We start from the raw sequence: 19,701 nt of genomic DNA on the forward strand, positions 1-19,701 counted from the left end.
GCTGTTTCTGGGCTACTTCCTACTACCCCACATTTGGTACCTCAGCTCTGTGGGTGTCCTCAGCCTCCTTAGGGTGGGGGGGTAGGCACGCAACAGCAGTCCCGGCAGCTCCCCTGCAGACATAGGCTTCTCCAGGAGGAGGACACCCCTTGGTTCAGCAGCCTGCAGCGAACAGGACGCATCTGTGTCCCTCACTGTCTCAGCCCCAATTGAGCTGGAAGCACCACCTTTTATACTTCCTGTCCCACCTTCCCAATTCTGTCAGGAGGGGTGAGTCTGGTCTGGCTCTGCCCATCTGGTCGCAGGGGGTGTTCCCACCCCCTCTGGTTGGAGGATTTCCAATAAGGCCTCACTACACCTTGAATCAGCCATTAGTGGCCAGCAACCAGCATAGTAGTTCTGGTGCAAAGCCCAAGTGTAGACAAGGAAAACCCCAATTTCAAGCAGGGTTAAGCTCAATTTATACAAATCATGTCTCCTTGTTTATGCCTGGGGTTTGCAATGATGCAGCCTCACTACTTGTTGGCTTCCAATGGTTGAATCCCAAGTATAGACCTTGACTATTACCTTTTGCTGATAATGAATCTACAGAGATACAGAAACAGTAATAATGCTGGACTTGGTTTGTCCTTGTCTAGATGTGTGTTCAGCTGTGCTTGTTGCTGACACTTGTCAGAATGGGAATTTTCAAAGTCTAGACGAGGGTTGCATAAAACACTGGAGATTCAGGTTTCTGCATAGGCACAGGCATGGATACATCTGTTACCATCGAGGTGGATGGTTAAACTCCCAATGAGTACAAGAGCAGCAGAGTGAGGGTCAATGCTGAGTGCTTTTACTGATGCCACCCTATGTCACTGTAGAATGTCCTAACAAGAAACTGCTACATGATATTAGTTAGTGATAAATGTTTTGTACAGTTCTGTTCCTCAAATGTTGAGAAGCAATTGAAGTTTCCATAAAGGCAAGAAAACATGTTTGCAAAGATGTCCCTTCAATAAGAGAGAGAAGAAACACTGACATCCAAATGATCTGTGACAGATGGTGGGAGGGGGGGTGAAAGAAGGGAGAAGCTCTCAGGTTGGACAAAGAAACAAGGATCATATCAGGAAGGAGGTTAAAAAGAGACAAAGAGGTAATACAAAGAAAATGCAAGACTCTATTTTTCCCCTCATTTCTTTGGTGCTTATCAACTTGAAAGATTATATGTGTCCTCAAACAAATATACAAAATTTAATCAAGCAGACAAATCAGCAGTAGAGAACAGCCTGGAAAATTGAGGAGACAGCAGAAGCTGGAGGAATTATTGTGCCTGTGAGAGGCAAATAATTGGAGTATTAGAGAAACTGTAACAGAAGCAGACAAGAGAAAATTTCAGAATGAAACAGCAAAGCAAATATAGGAGATAGAGAATGGTGATTGATTTGGACTCCACAGGAACAAAGTATACAGAGTTCCACTCAGGGTTTGTGTTTATGATCCAGCAGTAACTAGACTAGGTGATAAGCATAGTAATTATGATCCCTTCATTGCTGGTAGACACGCAATAACTAATATACAGTAAGGTTGCCTAGTAATAGAAAATGTATTGGCTGGAGCCACCTTATGTGAGTTCAACAGCCAGAGAGTTATAAAAGTGCATAATAAGCACAAGATCTCATTCATTTCTGGGGTGCTCACCAAAGAAAATGGCAGAAAAGGAGGAAAAGAATGTTGGCACCTAATATTTTGAAATGGTCGGATTTATGAGGGGACACCAGCATTTGGAAATGGGTGTTCCAAACTCATCCCTGGTGAAACTCCATTGATTTCAAGGATAAATTCAGATTAACAAAGTCAAAAGGGAATAATCAAGTATGCCAATAAACTCTTTAACTCCTTTGAATTTTCTTCAGGATCAAAGAGACTGCTATTGTTAAACAATATCGTTGATATTGTTAAAACAGTTGTTAGATATATTGTTAAACATGTGGCACATGTGACCAGTTAGTAAGTTAGCACACCCAGGGCTGGTGCAAGGATGTTTCGTGCCCTAGGCAAAACTTCCACCTTGTGCCCCCCCACCTCCACCCCGAAGCGTCCCCCTACCCCGTGGCACCCCTCTTTCACCCTAAGGCACCTACCCCGCAGCAGCTACCCCCCTCCACCCTGAGGCACCCCCCCGCCCCAGCTCATCCCTGCTCCGTGCATGAGCACGAGCACCCCAAGCATGCCATTGTTGCTTAAGCTGATTGGCGCCGCAAGCCTGGGAGGCAGGAGAAGAAAAGCAGCCACGGCGTGCTCGGAGAGGAGGCAGGGCAGGGGTGAGCTGGGGTGGGGAGTTCTCCTGCATGCCGACCCCCCCATCCTTACTTGCTGCAGGCAGCCCTCCCTGTGCTCCCCTGCCCCAGCTCCCTCTGCCTAAATGCTGGCAGCGACTGGGGTGGTCGAAGATCCGGCCGCCACAGTCACTGCCAAAGAAAATGGCACCCTCCAAATCCCAGCGCCCTAGGCGACCGCCTAGTTTGCCTAAATGGTTGCACCGGCCCTGAGCACACCCTCCTCAGAAAGGCATCATGGTCTAGAAAGGAGCATGGGGATCGCAATCAGGAACTCTTGAGTTCTGATCCCAGCAATGGCACTATTTGCTTTGACCCTGAGCCTGCATCCACTGACTCCAGTGGCACAGGCTCAGCTCTTACAGTACCCTAGGTCCTGATTTTCAAAAGTGGGCTCTGAGTTTTAGATGCCCGATTTGAGACAGCTTGGGGCCTGATTTTTCAGAGGTGCTGAGCTTCCAGAACTCCAATTCTCAAGTTGGGTGCGCAAAAGTCGAGGCACCCAAAATGAATAGGTGCTTTGAAAATTTTGATCTATCTTCTCTCTGTCTCAATTTCTCCATCTGTAAAATAAAAATAACATCTACTTTGCAAAGGGTTGTGAAGAATAATTTAATGTTTGTATAGTACTTTGAAAATAAAATATTCTAGCTGAGCTCATATGATGTCTCTGGTACTTAAATTTCCTTTTTAAAACATTTCTTAGATAAAAGTTCTCTTTTAAACCATGTCTTGTCCTTTTAGCCTATGTAAATATACTTAACTACTAAGTTACCATATTAAATATTGCACATTCTACATTAATATTAATACACTTTAAGCCATGTATTTGGCTGGCCCAGTGGCCTGTTAGTAACATTGTGTACTACCATGTGGGAGACCAAGGTTCAATTTCTTGTCCTAGTCTCAATTTCCAGACAGGCTGTATACACAGCAGCCCAGATTCTCAACTGTCCAGATTCCAATATGCCCTGGGGCTGGGCTCACCTGAGGCAGAGACCTCAAAGGTGCTGCTTGCAGCTGTCTGGTCCCACATCTGGGTCTATGCTGTTCCAGCCCTTAAAATAATCCAGAGCAGCCTCAGGCTGCCAATGGTCCCTGAGTGATGTTGTACCAGCTGGGGATCCCTGGAACACAGCAGCATTCAGCCACACACTTTTATCATCACACCTCTAATATGCTAGGTGGTATAGGAGCTATTTGTGTCAGTTCTACACAACCCAGGGATGCCCCTATGTTAAATTGGCTTTTCAGACCAGTACAAATCAGCCAGAGCAGGGGCTCAGGATCTAGCCTACTGCGAACAGTGGATAGGAAGAGGTGTAGTTTTGCATAATGAAAAGACATGGTTTATATATCTAATCTGATTCATAATTCCTCAGATGAAATGATTTGTGCTGCTTATTTTGGGCACTTCATTTGTCTTGGACAATGGAATCAGGATTGTCAGTTTCAATTTCTGGTTCTCATGCATTAGCACAATCATGCAAATTTTGGGTTGCAAAGATACTCTTAAGCAAAACACTCACTGATTATTTTTTAAACATTTTGAAAGCATTATTGTTAAAAACATGCTGGCTTTTTTTCCTCTAAACTAAAATACTAAATTTAGGGCCAAAATTATTTCACCATCACCATTTAGAAAAGACCCTTCTAGTCACCTGTTAGATTATATTGATGGGCTCCAAGTGCAGTCTCTCTAGTGTTCCTTACCCCAGATGAATGCAAGCTATGACCATATGCTGGCAAAATTCCCACCCAAATGAGCAAACCCTGTACATAACTAGACACAGAAAGTAGAAAACATTGCTTGTAATTGTAAAACTAAATGGACCAGGTACTCAGGTAGTATAAATCATTGTAGCCCCATTTAAATTCATGAGTCGCATCAATTGAGGATCTAGCCCTTTAATCTTTATTGGGAGCACCAGATTGATAAAACAGCTTCCATATGCCCACTTAGCACATTGATAAAATCATTACATTATCAGATGTACCAAATCCTGCTACAACAGACCATCCTGAAGAAACAAAACTAAACTGAACACTGTCATGCCAGCTTCAAACTGCAGTTAGTCAGGTAGCAGTGAAGGCAAGCAGTCTGACATTTCAACTCAGTGAGAAAAGCCTTGCTGCTGCTTCTGCCTTATTAAATGCATTTTGAAATTTATACATACATACTTTAGTTTTGTTCTTACTCTACTCCAAGCCTAGGAGTATTTTCCTGAAAATTTGATCCTTTTGCAAAAAGATGTCAGTGCAAACCTCAGGTACTGTCTATAATTGGAGAGCTTTAGGAAAACATGATTTCAGTGATTTTCATCAAAACTACATTTTGGTTTGACTGTTGCTTCTCACCTTGTGTTTGGTGTCTGTGGAACTATGTGAACATTCCTGGTCTCATCACACTAAAGTAGATAAATGGTTTATTGTTGTAATTCACTGGAGCGAACATGGATTTAGAAAACATTTAAAGGAATTATTGCTGGATGTGTGCTATTGTTCAAAGATATCATGCAGAAAATTGATTTCCTCTTACTTAATTAAATACTTCAAACCAATGTTTCACAATAACCACTCCAGGAAATCTATACATAATATTGCTGTGTGAGGAGTGGGGAGAGGTGACGGCAGGATACAAGTCCATTTAGGACAACTGCCCTTTGGAACTGCTTATGCTGAAGTGCAGTTTATGCTGCAGTAAGTCTGCATCGGCATCATGAGTCCAGCACACTGCTGTGCGAAGGGCCAGTATAAGGACTGTCCTCAAGTCCCACTTAAGCCCTCAAAACAGGGCAAAGTGGTATTTAAGTGATGCATGCATAGGTCATGTGCCAGCCTTATGAACAGGGATGAATTCTGACCCTTGAGAATACGGCCTGATGTTCTTAAGGACATGCCAGACAAGTAGAGTGCAATTAGATTATGTTAGATAAGATAAAACCGACCACTTTTTCCTCCCTAAACTTCAGACAGTCTAAGTTATTTCTAGAATTACTTGCCAATTTATTATACTCATAGCTCACTCCTGTGCAGGCCAACTCATTGGCATCTGTATGGTGCAGTGCAATGTTTGAAAAGTTGCTCACTGAGCCACCAGATTGCCTCTTGAATGTTGTTTGCTTTGATTCAGCACTTTCAACATTTCAAGCCCAAATTCTGGATTTCTTCAAAATTGTTTTTCTAATGCAATTTAACTTGAGATCCCTGTGTGCCTGATTCTTATTTATGCTAGCACCTATCTATATGTTTCTGTCAGAGTAAAGGGGGCTATAGTATAAAAATGAGAACCAGGCACTGTGAATGGATAACGTTTTGAGAATTCAGTCATGTTTACTCTGCTGAAACTTCTGCAGGGTGGTAAAACAGCTGCTGTTCCTGTCCTCACAAAAGGTTCAAAGAGGAAGGTAGGTAGCTGGAGTTTTTGGCTTAAGCAGTAAGGAATATAAACTTGTCTTACCAGCCGAGGTTATTTACATTCAGTGGTGCTGCCAAGGGTGATGAAAAATTATGATAGGACAGTAAGATTTCCTTCCACCTTTACTCTGCTGAAACTTCTGCAGGGTGGTAAAACAGCTGCTGTTCCTGTCCTCACAAAAGGTTAAAAGAGGAAGGTAGGTAGCTGGAGTTTTTGGCTTAAGCAGTAAGGAATATAAACTTGTCTTACCAGCCGAGGTTATTTACATTCAGTGGTGCTGCCAAGGGTGATGAAAAATTATGATAGGACAGTAAGATTTCCTTCCACCTTCCTATTTTCAGCTATGGGAGTGTGCATGACAGTGTAAAATGCCATGTAAAATCAGCTGCAATATATGCATGCACAAGCACAACACTTTGCTGTGAGAGAAATCTATGCAAAACTTCAGGATTGGACAAAAGTTGTGAATCAAATTCAAGCATGGTGCAGAGGGCTGGCACAAAGCCCTCTGCACCACTTATGCCTGCACAGGAGATGGAGAGCTCAGATATCCTGTCCACACAGCAGGGCCTCTCCACCTCCTTAATATAATAAAAGAGGGACCCATACTCTCCTTGACATAGCTACTGCCAAGTGGTTGCCCAAACTGTACTAGCACCTCCAATGTCTCAACATGTTTTATAAAATAGGTAGGAATCATTTGTTCTGTTCATTTTTCAAATGGCAAAACTAAGGTACTGAAAGTTTAAGTCCACAAAATTTAGCATTGGGGCTGAGGTCAGAACTCCTGGCTCATAGACCTGTGATCAGAGCATGAGACAATAACTGTCTGCTAAGCAGAGCATTTTTCTGTTAGCATTCTGCAGGGGAATCCTATACCATGTCTGAAAGTAAATTAATCAGAGCCATGCTAGCTTTGCTCCAAAATGAAATATAGGAGAAATGTGTTCACAAGTTGGAAAGGACCAAAATCAACTGAGAAATAAATTCTGACACTTACCAGTGGACTAAGAACACATCACCTGACCATTTGTTTAAAGGGGTTTTTATTTTTTTTTAAATTGCTGAAAAGAAGATCTCTCTGAAAGTTTAGTCTTAATGCTTGAAGAAATCTTACAAACAGGCAGCAGACAATCAGAAGTTAGAATGGAGAATTTTCTTATTTAGCTACTGAAAATTTAAATGACTGTTAGGAAGACTAGATTCGATATTTGGTTATTCAATCATAAGTAGTAAGGAATGCTCTAAAACATTTTACTGACAGCAATCTGGGCATTCTGAGTAGGTCACCTGTGGGCCATTCAGGACAGTGCAGTAAGATTAGGCTTTTTAAAAGGGGGAAAGATGCAAAAGGAAATCTACAGGGCCACTCATGTACTTTTTACCCAAGGTTTGATTTTTGCCTTGTTGGCACAGTGCTTAGCAAGGGGCTGTGTAGAGCTGCAGAACTCTAAGGGAAGTATTGCAAGGCATTCTGCCTCAGGCAAGCAGAACCTGCAGGAGCTCCCAGGTGCACAGCTTCCTGTCACTCACATGGCCAATCAGCTCTGCTGGCAGATGCGTAAGAGAGAGGAGAACAATGACATTGTGTCTCCCTTGGGGAGTGTGTAAGGAGCAGTCTCTGTGTTTCCCTCAGTGCAGGGACTGTAATTCTGCTTGGCTTTTATACAGGCCAAGCAAAGAGGAGGGAAGGGAGGAAGTTCCCTGCACACATTTCACACCTGGATAAAAGCCAGGCAGAATCTGGCCCTCATTAAGGAATGTATGGTTGGCCCAAAATAAGTCCACTGGAACATAAAGGATGTTGTATACGTGAGCACTAAGGCTTCATTCTCCTGTTAGTTACCAGGGTCAGACTGTGACTGACCCTTGTTTTCAATGGAGAAAGAGGGTGAAAGGAGTTTCGCCATGCCTGCATAAAGGCCAGGAACAGCTGTGCTCAGGAGAGTCCCTCCCTATTTCCTTGGAGGCTGATGACACCTAAAGAGAGCAGAGAGGGGCAGGGAGCAGGTGGGGCCATGGTGCCACCTCAGCATGCATTGCTAGATAGGTATGCAGGAGGTAATACGTATCCCATAAAGGTGTGAAACAGCATGGCTCCTTGTATGTGCCAGGCATCTCTAGGAAGCTTTGTGCCTACCTGATGAAGAATGCCTCTCAGTGCTCCCTCCAGAACAGTGTGACTCTACCCTGACCCTTGCGATGTGCTGAGCCTACAAGGCACAAATGAGCCCTTTTTGAGCCTGATTCTGCCACGCTTTCTCACACTGAATAGCAGCTTACTCCACAAGTAATCCTATTGAAATCACTGGCACTACCAAGCAATTAAGGGACTACTCAATAAAAGGATTGCCAATTTATTATCATTTAGGAAAAAAATAACTTAAGTCTCTGTTGGGAAGTTGTGTAACAGAACTGGATACTACTAGATATAAAAAAGAAGTCAGATGGGATAAACTAGAGAAAGATGGAGCTGGACTGCTTACTCCCATATGCAGTCATTTACCACCTGTGCAAAATACTGCCAATGAGTTTTACACTCACTCTGCATGAGTGTAATGAAGAGGGAACTCAAACCCTTTGTCTCTAGACATTGATGTACTTAAAAAAAATGTGCAAATGAAAAGGAAACACTTTAATAAACTTTAAGAGAATAGAATAGAGGAAATAATTCACTTAGATGTTACATATTTGAAACTAGAATATATACTTCTGCTAAGGGTTTTTTGTGTTTTTGTTTCTTTGCTACCATAAATGTAGGGAAAGAAAGATTGTGTTACAATACTGTATTGACTTTTCCATCTCACCTATAGAAGTAGCAGTCATTTTAAAAAGTTAGGGTCTTGTAATGAGAAGATCTAATGCTTACTAGTATTTTAATGGCTGGATAATTAAATATACTTAATTTGAAAACACTAAATTATTTAATGCAAGACAGTTACAATACTAGTCAACATAGTTATATTCATCATTATGTCTATATTATAGTGATCAGTTGCTTTATTGATAAAACACTTTCAGAATGTAATGAAAAGGTTTACATAATGTAATTGCAATAAAGACCCACAATTTTAAAAAGAATTTGAAATATTTTATTTAAATTCAACAGTATTATCACAATTTGGCTACTGTCAACAAATTAAAAACTTGATAGGCTCCCTTCAAACGAAATCAGTGAGTAATCATTTTCTATAGTAAAATGATGAGTATCAGCTATTTTGGATAGTCATGACATGGATATATTTAATTTGAATTGTCTACATAACAATTTTGATGGTGCTATTTTAGGATGATAAACCTTCCATCAAATCATTGCTTTCTCTAACTTGCTATTAGATATAGCTAATAGCAATTAAATGTGGTCAAGGTCATACTGAAAATGTAAACCATTATGAAACTAGCAGGCATGTGGCTTTAAATATATCTTTTAACTTTATTTGCACACACTGAGCTTCACATTCTGTTTTTAACTGCTGATGAAGTTTGGGTGAACATTTAAGTTGCTTGACTGACAGTCTGTTTATTGTTTAACGCTTTTATTGGACTTCTAAAGAAATGTATCAAATATTTACCAGTCTGAATCTCCCTACAGCAAAACAGACAACAAATATCTCCACGTATACAATTAGTACTATTAGCCTATTTACATTAAAGAAGAATAGTGTATTTGAATAATGTATTTTTCCACAGTGGTTCCAGGGTGCTAATTTGTTGGTCAACTTCAAAAATAATTCTATAATGTAATTATACACATAATAAATGTGTTATGTTTAGTACAAAGTCACATATGGTGAAGAACATATCAAACTATCAGTTAAAATGTTTAAAATAGATTCTCAGGTCATGTGATCTTCAGAAGTATGTGTTAAAACATCAAGGACTAGATTCACAAGGGGGACTAAGGTCTAAGTCCAACATGTAGGGACCACTGGAATTCACAAAACCACCAGTCAGCTGCCACCTAACCTTGCAGACATCTAAAGTCCCAATGTGCCAAAATTTCCATCAGTGGGCATGTGCACAACCATTAATGTCCTGACACCACTGAGCTGCTTGGTGCCTGACTCATGCCTAAGTTCTGAAGGGATTCACAAACTTGGCATTTTCCTACTTGTCTTATCTGCCGGTGCCAGGCCTGATCTGGCACACATGCTCAGAACTTGCCTAACCTGGACAAAAGAAAGGAGGAGGAGGTGATTGTAAGACTGTACCCAATAGCCCTGAGGTTAGGGCACACCACTGTGAGGTAGGAAATCCAGGTTCACCTCCCTGATTTAGAGTAGGAACTTGAACCCATGTATCTCACCTCTCAGGTAAGCACTGCAACACCTGGGCTTTTGAGTATAAAAGGAGGTGGTTTGTTCTCATTCCCTTGTGAGAATAAGGCTGACCTGGGTTAGGCACTTAACTCCAGGAGGATTCACAGCTATGAATCCCAAACAGTGATAGGCATCTCTCTTGGGCCTGGAGTGAGGTGTTGAACTCTGGGAGAGGGTGGGGATTAGTCTTCTTGGCATTTCCTACTATCTAATTTAGGCAGCTCTGTGCTCAGCATGCTGGCTTTTGTGAACCCCTTTCTTAGGTGCCTGTAATGGGGTGTGCTCTCCACACTGGCCCTGACAGAGTTGAATTAGGCCATGTGGAGGGCACTAATTAGGAGGCATCTAACCTGTGAGAACAGGCGGGGCTTCTATAAAGCCAGGAGGCTGGCAGCAGCAGAGAGGAAGCTTGCAGTCTCTTTCCTTGAGTTAAGGTCCTATTGGGTTCTGGGAAGTGGGCAGGCACAAGCCCGCCCATTGCTAAAGGACCCTCCCCCAGCCTTAGGGGAGGATCCATAAGGTCCAGGAACTCAAATAATTACAGGGAACAATGAAAAATGTAGCAAGGGCAGGTGTGAAGGTGAAAAGGTCAAACAAAGGGAACCTGAAGCAGACATCAAGCAGAGAACCTTGGACAGCTCCCACTGCTCCTTGAAGGTGTCAAAGGAGTCAGCGGATGCCTCCCAGAGGAACTCTGGCTGGATACGTGAGCGAAGGCAGGATCGGAAATAAGCCCCACAGTTGCAGGAAACCACTCAGCCAACCACCTCTCCCTGGTTTTATATATGGCTACTTTGGCCAGCACTAGGAGGAGGTTGACAAGGAGGTCCCATGATCCCTGAGTTAAGGTAGAAGGAAGGGAAGATAGGAACCCCTGAGAAAAGGTATAGGAACCTAGAGGAAGGGTTTATCTAATAGGCCTAAGAGAGAGGGATCTGACTAGGAAGGCTGGAGAATGAAAAGCTTAGAGAGACACGGTACGAAGTAGTCCAGGGTGAGAGCAGTAAAGTAGATGTAGCTGCAGAACTTAACAGCTTGCTGTAGGGCCCTGGACTGGACCCCAAAGTAGAGGGCAGGCCTGGGTTCCCCTGCCATCCACTGCTGAGTGGTATTGCTAGAGACAATGAAGGGAAAGACTGCCTGAGCCATTGCAGGAATGATGTAGTCAGGATGGTAGGCATGAGGACTGCCCGACACTGCTGGTGCAGAAGGACTTTGAAAGACTCCCCTGGAAGGAGAAATCACAGTGTGACATGGCTGGAGGGCCAAGTCATGAACAAGCTGTAGCATGACCCCATGAGCAGGAGGAGACCTTCAATGGGGAATGAGAAGAAAGGGGGCACTGAACTGGGTAGAACTAATCCCCAGAATCACCAGAGTAGGTGCCACCCAGGTGTGAGCAGAGCACCCCATGACAGTGCCTAACTGTCTACATGCATCGTATAGGAAGCCTGGGTCCCTAACCTGGGGCTGTGAATTCCACTAGGAAGCAAGGCACCTAAAAATTAGGTGTTGAAATGCTGTGCAGTGCAATGCCTAAGGCCCCCTTGCGAACTTCGCCACAAATGAACATAAAAACCTTTCCATGTATTCACCCTACATGGCGTTGCTATGAAAAAGCATTGCAGAGGGGACAGGCACACAGTGAGTAAAAATCCCATCAATTTAGAATAAAATAAAGGGATTGAGAACTCTCCAAAAGTTTAAAAATCACAGATCCCTTGAAACCCATAGTATTTGCTTTACAATTTAAAACAAAATTATTGATCTCTACTGTTGACTTCAAACAGAGAGGAAACTAAAGAGAAAATATATTTGATTATAATGTTGATTTCTGGTGGGGAGGGTGGTGAAGGAAATATACAGCAAGCACAAATGTGCTAAGGGACAGATTCTGCAACCTGTTGTCCATGGACTTCTGGGGGTCTGCAGCCTGTCTAAGATTTCCAGAGATTTCCATTTGAAATGTTTGTAGGGGTCTGCAAATGAAAAAAGGCCGGAAAACCACTGGAATAGATTGTCACTATGCAGTTAGTCCTATTGATTTCAATGGACCTACTACCAGAGTAAAGTATTATTCAGGGTAAGTATGCATGGCAGAAAATAGTCTTAAATTACATGTGGTGATGAAGACAATTTATTTACAAAAAAATTAGCCAAGTACAAAGTAAAACAGCGTGAAGTATGAAATTGGTGATTAATTTCTTCACTAGTACTGTACGAGATTTGGGTTGTGATCAGTAACGTGCGATGGAAACATGAATGCAGTCCTATAGGTGGCATCCTCACTTTTAAACCACTCACTAACTCCAGTTGCTATAGCAACCTGATACAGCTTTTTAAGGGGAGATTTTAACGTCATTTCAAAACTTTAATCACCATAGCAACACAATTTAGCTCCTTGAAGCATAATCGTATTTTTGTTACAAATTTTTAATGTGTGTATCTTACTCCACTTGTATGTCTTTCCCTCTGGAAAAGACAAAAAGCATCACATCACAAAGGAAAGATGGAAGGTAACCATCCTTGCTTCACTATTTCACCATTATTCAAAATACAACAAAAGCAGTAGGGTGCGTGTGGGGACGAATTTAAAACATTTCAAAGTAACTTTTACAACCTATTGTTTATAATGGGAACTGTACTATTTTAACACACGGTGCATTAGCGTTCCTACCTTCCTGCTATTCAGTTCCACCAGTTGGGCCCCTTTGAAGCAAAGAGGTTTCCACTAGAAAGAACAAATTTCAAAATTCACGATGGATACATAGACGGATGAGATGAAGAAAGCTGACTCGTTATTTTTAGGAAGTGTATTGCAGATTGCGTGTGAGAGAGAGCCACTTACCTATAGTTGACACTACTGTCCCCACAAAATAGAAAGCCCCAGTGAAGTCCCATCGTGGTCTTAGTGCATCTGCCCGGATGCCCGCGGCCATGGCTGCTTCATAACTCCGCAGGAAGTCCCTTAGCTCAGGCATACTGATGTTGAATATTTGGCTGAAGTTTTGGAGTGTCCTGCTCCAGCGATGCTGAGCCTCGACTTCGGACGGCCTCTCGAGGGCTGAGAACACTGTAGCTCCAGCTGCCAGGTAAACTGCGATCAGGACCGCTAAGAGGAGGAATCTGCCATTGTCCTTGTTGAAATGGGACAAGCAGCAGCATCCCTGCGAACTCCTGCTAGACATCATCCGAATTTCAGCACCCCCGACCCGGCGGACAGTGACACTGGCATTGGGTTACTGTTAAATTTACGGAATCCCGAGGAAAATTTGTAGCTGGTTCATTGCAGGTGCTTCTTTTCTGAGTCATACTTGGCAAGAGCCAGCGGGGAGCCCTGAACTGCCATGCTGATTTCAGGGGCTGAAGCTGCAGTAGAATACAACTAGCCTGAAGCCCAGAGGGTCCTGTGGACAAGCCCCACCTTGGCTTTAGCTTTCCTTGCAGCCACGTCTGGAGTTCCTTTTTCCTTTGAGCTCTCCTCTGAGCTCTGAGCTGCAGTGGCCCTTGGTTTCTGGGAAACGGCTTTGCTCCGCAGCCCCATCCCCCCTGTGGCCATATTCCTTGTATCCAGCCTGCCACCCGCTGACAGACACGGTCTGTCTGGCGTTCTCTTTTGGGGAAAGTTACTGATTTCAGGAGCGCTGATTTTTGGTAGCGAGGGTGAATGGAGTCCAATGTGCTCTCATTCCAATTAACAACTGGTTGGTCATGATGTATTCCATGCAATAGCTGGAGTTCGCCAAATACTACTATTTACATCACGCTGTCTTACGGTTTTATTTGCAAAGCTCCCACCAGACGTATCCCTGCCTGTTCACCTTCTTCTGGGGAATTTGTCCGGGTAACAGATCCCTTAAATTCCGCATCTAAAAAGTATCCACTATGAGTCCATATGTCCGTATACAAATCGCTGCATCATGGTTATAGACATTTATCGGTATCCACTGAGACCAGTGGCGGTGGTTAGGAATCAGCTGCGTTTAAAGCAATCTGGATTCTGTCGGAGCTCAGGGTTTTCTGTCGGAAGTCTGGCTTTCAGCTTCGTCGTTCCATCATGCGCACTGGTCCTCTGCATTTGCTCTGATTTTTTTTTGCTTTCATTTCGCTGGGTGAAACTGCAATCACACCTTCGTGCAGACCGTAACTGCTCTAGGTTACAACATATCTACATTCAAACGTGCCTCTCCGCTCACGAAAAGGGCTCAACGAGTTTTTGAGTATAGAACCCCAACCAATGTAAGGTTTGTTCTGTAACAGAGCACTGCATCTATACTCAAGTTACTCCCTCTGCGTGCACTGCTGTGTACTTTAAACTGGATGGTTCCTTGCAAAAACGCATCCGTAGCCCTCCATGCAATTCACCACAGAGGCGGATTTCAATCTGGATACGCGCCTAGCGTGACTTTTACTTTTTTGTCTCACTTGTTCTAGGAGTGCCCTATCGGACTCGATTTCCGCCACCACCTGAAGTCAACGTAAAAGCCTTGGCCTTAAAATTCATTGTAAATCACAGTATTCAGCCAACCAGTGCCCGGCCCCTGACCCCAAAGTCCCTGAACTAACCACATCCAACGGCACTTTTCACTCCGGCTAAGTGCAGTGAGCGCCGGAAGATGCGGTGTTAGTCCAAAGGGTTACTTACAGCGTCTCCAGGAGCCCTGGGGCTGCCTGTTTCACAGACAGTCGGGGGAGGGGGCGCTTCTTGAGAGCAGGCAAAGGAAGCTCACGAGCTTCCCTGCATCAGCCCCCTGGGGAGCGCAGAGCGGCTGCTTTTTCCTAACAGCGCCGCCGCCGCCGCCGCCTCTCGCTGAGCTGCGGGGCCGTGGCGGCTCAAACACGCACACTTTAGCTTGGGGCTAATGCCGCCGATGTTCTCCTCTCTTGTGGCCAGACAGTTCTGAGGCAGATCCGCCGCCACATCTGATCAGGGGAGGGTGGAAAATGGTGGCTCTGCCAGCCGAGGGGCGTGCGCTGTTTGTTATCTGGGATCCGAGAGGCAGTTCTCCCAGTGCTGCAGGTGTTTGGGGGATTGCTCCAGTCTGCGGCTCTGTGAGCCACACTGGACCTAGACTCAGGAAGCCATAGAAAGGAGGAGATACAAAACACCTCACGGAGGAAGGGCCAGTGCCTTCAGTGATGCGAAATGTGCAGGTTTCTTCTGTTATTTATCTCCTTGATATATAGTGTCCCCATCCACTGCATTTAGCTGCCTACAAAGCAGAACAGTAAGTCTGGGGACTGTTCAGTTGAACAAATAAACAAAATAATTTAAATGATGTGATTTTGTTTATAAAACTATGTACATGTTACAAATTTAAAGTAAAATTATTTCTCAGATTCATTTGAGAAAATATTTTAATTTATCACAAGAAAGGTTCTTTTTGAAGAGTCTGCAAATATTTTAATGGTTAATTAATTAGGTGAACATTTCATTCACTTCATGCAAATTAATGTTTGTGATCAATCTACCTTTCCTGGAGTATGCTAGGTTAAACCCAAGAAAATGACACATCACTTAGTTTGTGGATATCATCTTTGAGATCAAGACTTTCCCAAAGCTGGTGGATTCTTTCCCTGCTAATTTGTTCACAACAATATTTATATCCTCTCTGATCCATTAAGTCCCACTAGATGCTAGAGTCGCTTGGTGAGTCATTTGCAGTGGCAAGGAGTGGATAGGAAATTTTAATGAGTGTGTTGCAAAAGGCACAGAGTAATAGATCCCATTTAGTCCCAGTCCTGCAAACACATATGCAAAGGAATAACTATACAGATAAATCACGTGTATTTATTTATCCTGGGGTTATTCATATGCATAAGTGTTTGCAGGAGCTGGGCCTAAATGTGGAATAGGGACCAATTCACAGAGGTATCAATCTTTCTGGGAGCATTTTTGCTTTCTGTTTTTGTTCTGTTTTGCTTTTTTCACTTGGGGGAGTGTACTGTTTACTTGGTAGCAAACATAAAGTAACTTCATGACCTTGCAGATGAGTGATTATGGTGTCTGATCCTTTACCAGGATGCTTACATGTTATTTATGCATAGGTAACTGCTATAAGTTCTTATCTGAGAGCTGAGTGTTTTTGCTTTGCTCTAAGGTTCCATATCACATGTTCAATTATCCTCTCTTTACACAGATCTGGAATACACACAAAATGTGAGACTTTGCTTACTCCACAGTAGAGACATTCGTTCTCAAGAGAGGCATAATATATTTTGATGTCTTCACAATGGTAAGAAATATATTTAAATGTCTTCAGAGCACACAGGCCAGACTCTCTGTCTGGGAAGCTCAGCTGTTATAGTCTCCTATACCACCTCTTCCCTTCCAAGCCAAAATTTAAAGCACTTAAAAAAAAACCATTAATTTAACACACAATTACAAATATTTGTAACAAACCTAATAACTTAACTTACAAACAGTGTTCAATTAGGCTTTGACATGCCCTGCCCTGTCACTTGTCTCTGTGTCAGGAAATGGTAATTCCATTTGTTATGGTTGTTCCATGCTGTGTCTCTGTTGTCTCAACCTGCTCTGGTTGTTGCCCGTCTGAGACCCTTTTGGACAAAATGGCAGACTCAGCACCCTTATCTCCCTCCCTTCTGTGATCTGGATAAGCTGTCACCTATTCCTGCAGGGTATATATCCATCTGGGATGACAACCTCATGCAGCCTCTTCTGACACCATTGCTGTTTGTGAGCATTGTTTCCCATCGTACAGATGCGCAACATAATTTCCATGAAGTTGTGGCAGCTCCTGGGATCCCAAATCATACTGAGTTTTTTGTTTTTGTTTTTATCAGTCCCTTTATACAGCTGCAAGTCCCCACTGACTCTGACATCAGTGTCTGACGGTGCAGATATTTTTGTTGTCTATTAAATAAAATGTCAGCATGTGAAAACAAAGGCATCATTGGTGGTGCTGTGTAATTTTACAGTGCTAAATGTGAATCAGAATCTGATGCCGCAGCCTTTGTTATTTGGACAATATTTCTCCCATTTCCAGAGTTTCAGTTCTAGTGGGGCTGTTAACTGTTCCATTCCACCACTTGGGGTATTTTCTTAATTATTTTTTACTCCTGATACCATGTGGTGTTCAGTGCTCACTCAGTGCAGAAAGTGCTTTCAAGAGCTCTTCTTTATTCTGTGTCCAGTTCTAGCTGGCTGTGCATAACAAGGACTTCACATCACTCTGTGTCAAAGCCACTCAGCCTCTAAAGGTACTGTTCCCAATACCACGTTTGTTTGAGATCTTGGCTTTTTCTCTGAACTTGCAGCTAACATCATCCTGAGTCTCCTGTGTGAGGCCACGCCCAGCCAAGATGCTGCAAGTGTGATTGGTCAGCCTTGTTGATTGTACACAGGGGCAGAAGAGCGTGAATGCTAAACGGATAGAGAAAAGGGCACCGTCTGGCACAAAACACATTATTATTAGAGTGACTCCAGGATAAGAAATGAAGTGGGAACCTGAGAAATGATTACTGAAGATAAAACTGAGAGAACAAGGCATCTTCTATCAGAGTTGGAGGTGCATTAACTGGGAAGTTTGGGCAGGAGCTGTATCAGAACACACACTGGATCTGGGGCCTATCTGATCTAGTGGTATCTCCCTCTTATTTGGAAGGATGGAATATCCCCAAAGTAGCCTTCACACTCCTAAAGTTGGTCTGGTTTCAAGAAAACCAGAACTCAGCAGGGAAGAGAGAATAGCAGAGGAAGGCCAAAGGGACAGTAAAATAATAGAGAAAAGCACCTAGGACCTGACCTAAAGCCCACTGAAGTCAATGGAAATCTTTCAGTTGGCTTCCATAGGCTTAAAATCAGACCCCTAATGAGGAGCACCATATAATAGCTGAGATCTTGGCAGCCGAGTGTCAATAGAGCTGTAGCTAGAAACAACAAAAGAGCAGGCAAGCAGCTGAATATATGGCAAGGTGGAGTCAATGGAGCTGCAGCCAAATAGAATCAATAAATATAGCTAAAAATATAGCCAAGGAACCAATTGTTTTACATGATAGCACCGCCAATTATCAGAATAGGAGAAAATGTTTCATCTAGGACAGGGCCTGATTTTTCTCTCACCTACACAGTTGTAATCAGAAGTAAATACCTTGGTATCAGTGGCATCAAACTGAACCAGACTTCATTTCCACTGGTACAAATTCCATTGAGTTCACTGGATTTACCTTTGTGTAGCAGAGATCAAACTCTGGACCATGCATGTTAAACTTGTTCTTTTGTTAAAAAAATGAAATGTTAAATACTTATAAAATAAGGGCCCAATCCTGCAAGGTGTTCATCAGCTTTAGCCTATGAGAGACAATGGAGCCAATCCTGCAAACTTTTAATAATGTAACTTAACTCTTACGTAGATGAATGATCTCATTGACTTTCTATGGAACTACTCACTTGAGTAAGTGTTTGTGTAAGCCACATTCATGCAGTGTACTACTCTATCTGCTCAAGTGGCAGCTAGGCCACATAGAGCAGGGATGGCCAAACTTACTGACTGTCTGAGCCACATAGGACAATCTTCAGCAATTCGAGAGCTGCACCTGCCAGGGCTCGGGGCTTCAGACCTGCGGGGGGCTCCAGCCCCACTCCTGCTGAACCCTGAGCCCTGGCAGGCACTCACTGTGGGGTTCATGCCCTGGACCTCCCACTCCACTTGGCAGAAGCTGGAGGCAACCTGGGGGGGGCATGTGGGGTCATGAAATTCAAAATTTTCAATTTTAACAATACATTGCACTGAAATTTCTAATTTAATAAAAAAGCCTTGGAAATTTTGACAAAATTTTGCAAAACAAATATATATATCCCATTTTTCTATCTGTGATAGAGCTGGTAGAAAAATGTTGAATTTGTTAATCAAAATGTCAATGAAAAAGCAAGTTTAATTTTTCATTAAAGTATTTGCAAAAATTATGTCCCTTTTTTAACCATCTCCATGAAGAATGAACATTATCAATCATAGAATATCAGGGTTGCAAGGGACCTCAGGAGATCATCTAGTCCAACCCCCTGCTCAAAGCAGGACTACTCCCTAAATGGCCCCCTCAAGGATTGAACTCACAACCCTGGGTTTAGCAGGGTAATGCTCAAACCACCGAGCTATCTCTCCCACCAATGGAAGACTAACATCAGACTAAGGATTTTGATTTAAAGGAACACCAGAGCTCCCTCTTGTTCAGAACAGAAATCAAAGCTTCATGGGGACAAATCCTGAAGTCCTCGCTGAGTCCTTACTTACACAAAACTCCCATTAAAGTCAATCTCTCAAACTAGCCATTTGGCCAAATGACTGACACTTTTAATCAGCTAGTCAAAGGACTATGATACTTGGCCATTTGATTAGGTGATTAAAACTTCCTGGCATTTGGCCAAAATATTATTAGGATTCTAAACCATTTACATCAGAACAGATGTTTTTATAAAGCAGGGCTTCAATAGTAAATTCAGTGCTTACCTCAAAGGCCAATACATTTTGATGTCTACCTCAACAAAAGTTGATGTCTGTTTAACGTGTTTCAGTTTAGTGAATTACAATGGTATGATAGATTCATACCATAGGCAGTTCTCATTAATGTCTTCACAATTGCACATCAATATGCTGACAATAATATAGTCCAAAAATAATTCAGG

The 19,701-nt window shown here is 42.9% G+C and overlaps 1 protein-coding gene across 1 annotated transcript in view; it reads right to left on the reverse strand.

Annotated features, from left to right (window-relative positions):
* The window catches only part of LOC115647591 (potassium channel subfamily K member 12-like), a 56,521-nt gene extending 42,973 nt beyond the window's left edge, over positions 1 to 13,548 (reverse strand). Inside the window, exon 1 of the mRNA XM_030554302.1 lies at positions 12,904 to 13,548. Coding sequence (XP_030410162.1) covers positions 12,904 to 13,246 — 343 coding nt within the window. The 5' untranslated portion in view covers positions 13,247 to 13,548. The remainder of the gene's footprint in view (positions 1 to 12,903) is intronic.
* Positions 13,549 to 19,701: the final 6,153 nt, after the last annotated feature.

The sequence above is a fragment of the Gopherus evgoodei genome, chromosome 3 (assembly GCF_007399415.2).
Source record: "Gopherus evgoodei ecotype Sinaloan lineage chromosome 3, rGopEvg1_v1.p, whole genome shotgun sequence".
In the NCBI taxonomy this organism is placed as follows: Eukaryota; Metazoa; Chordata; order Testudines; family Testudinidae; genus Gopherus; species Gopherus evgoodei.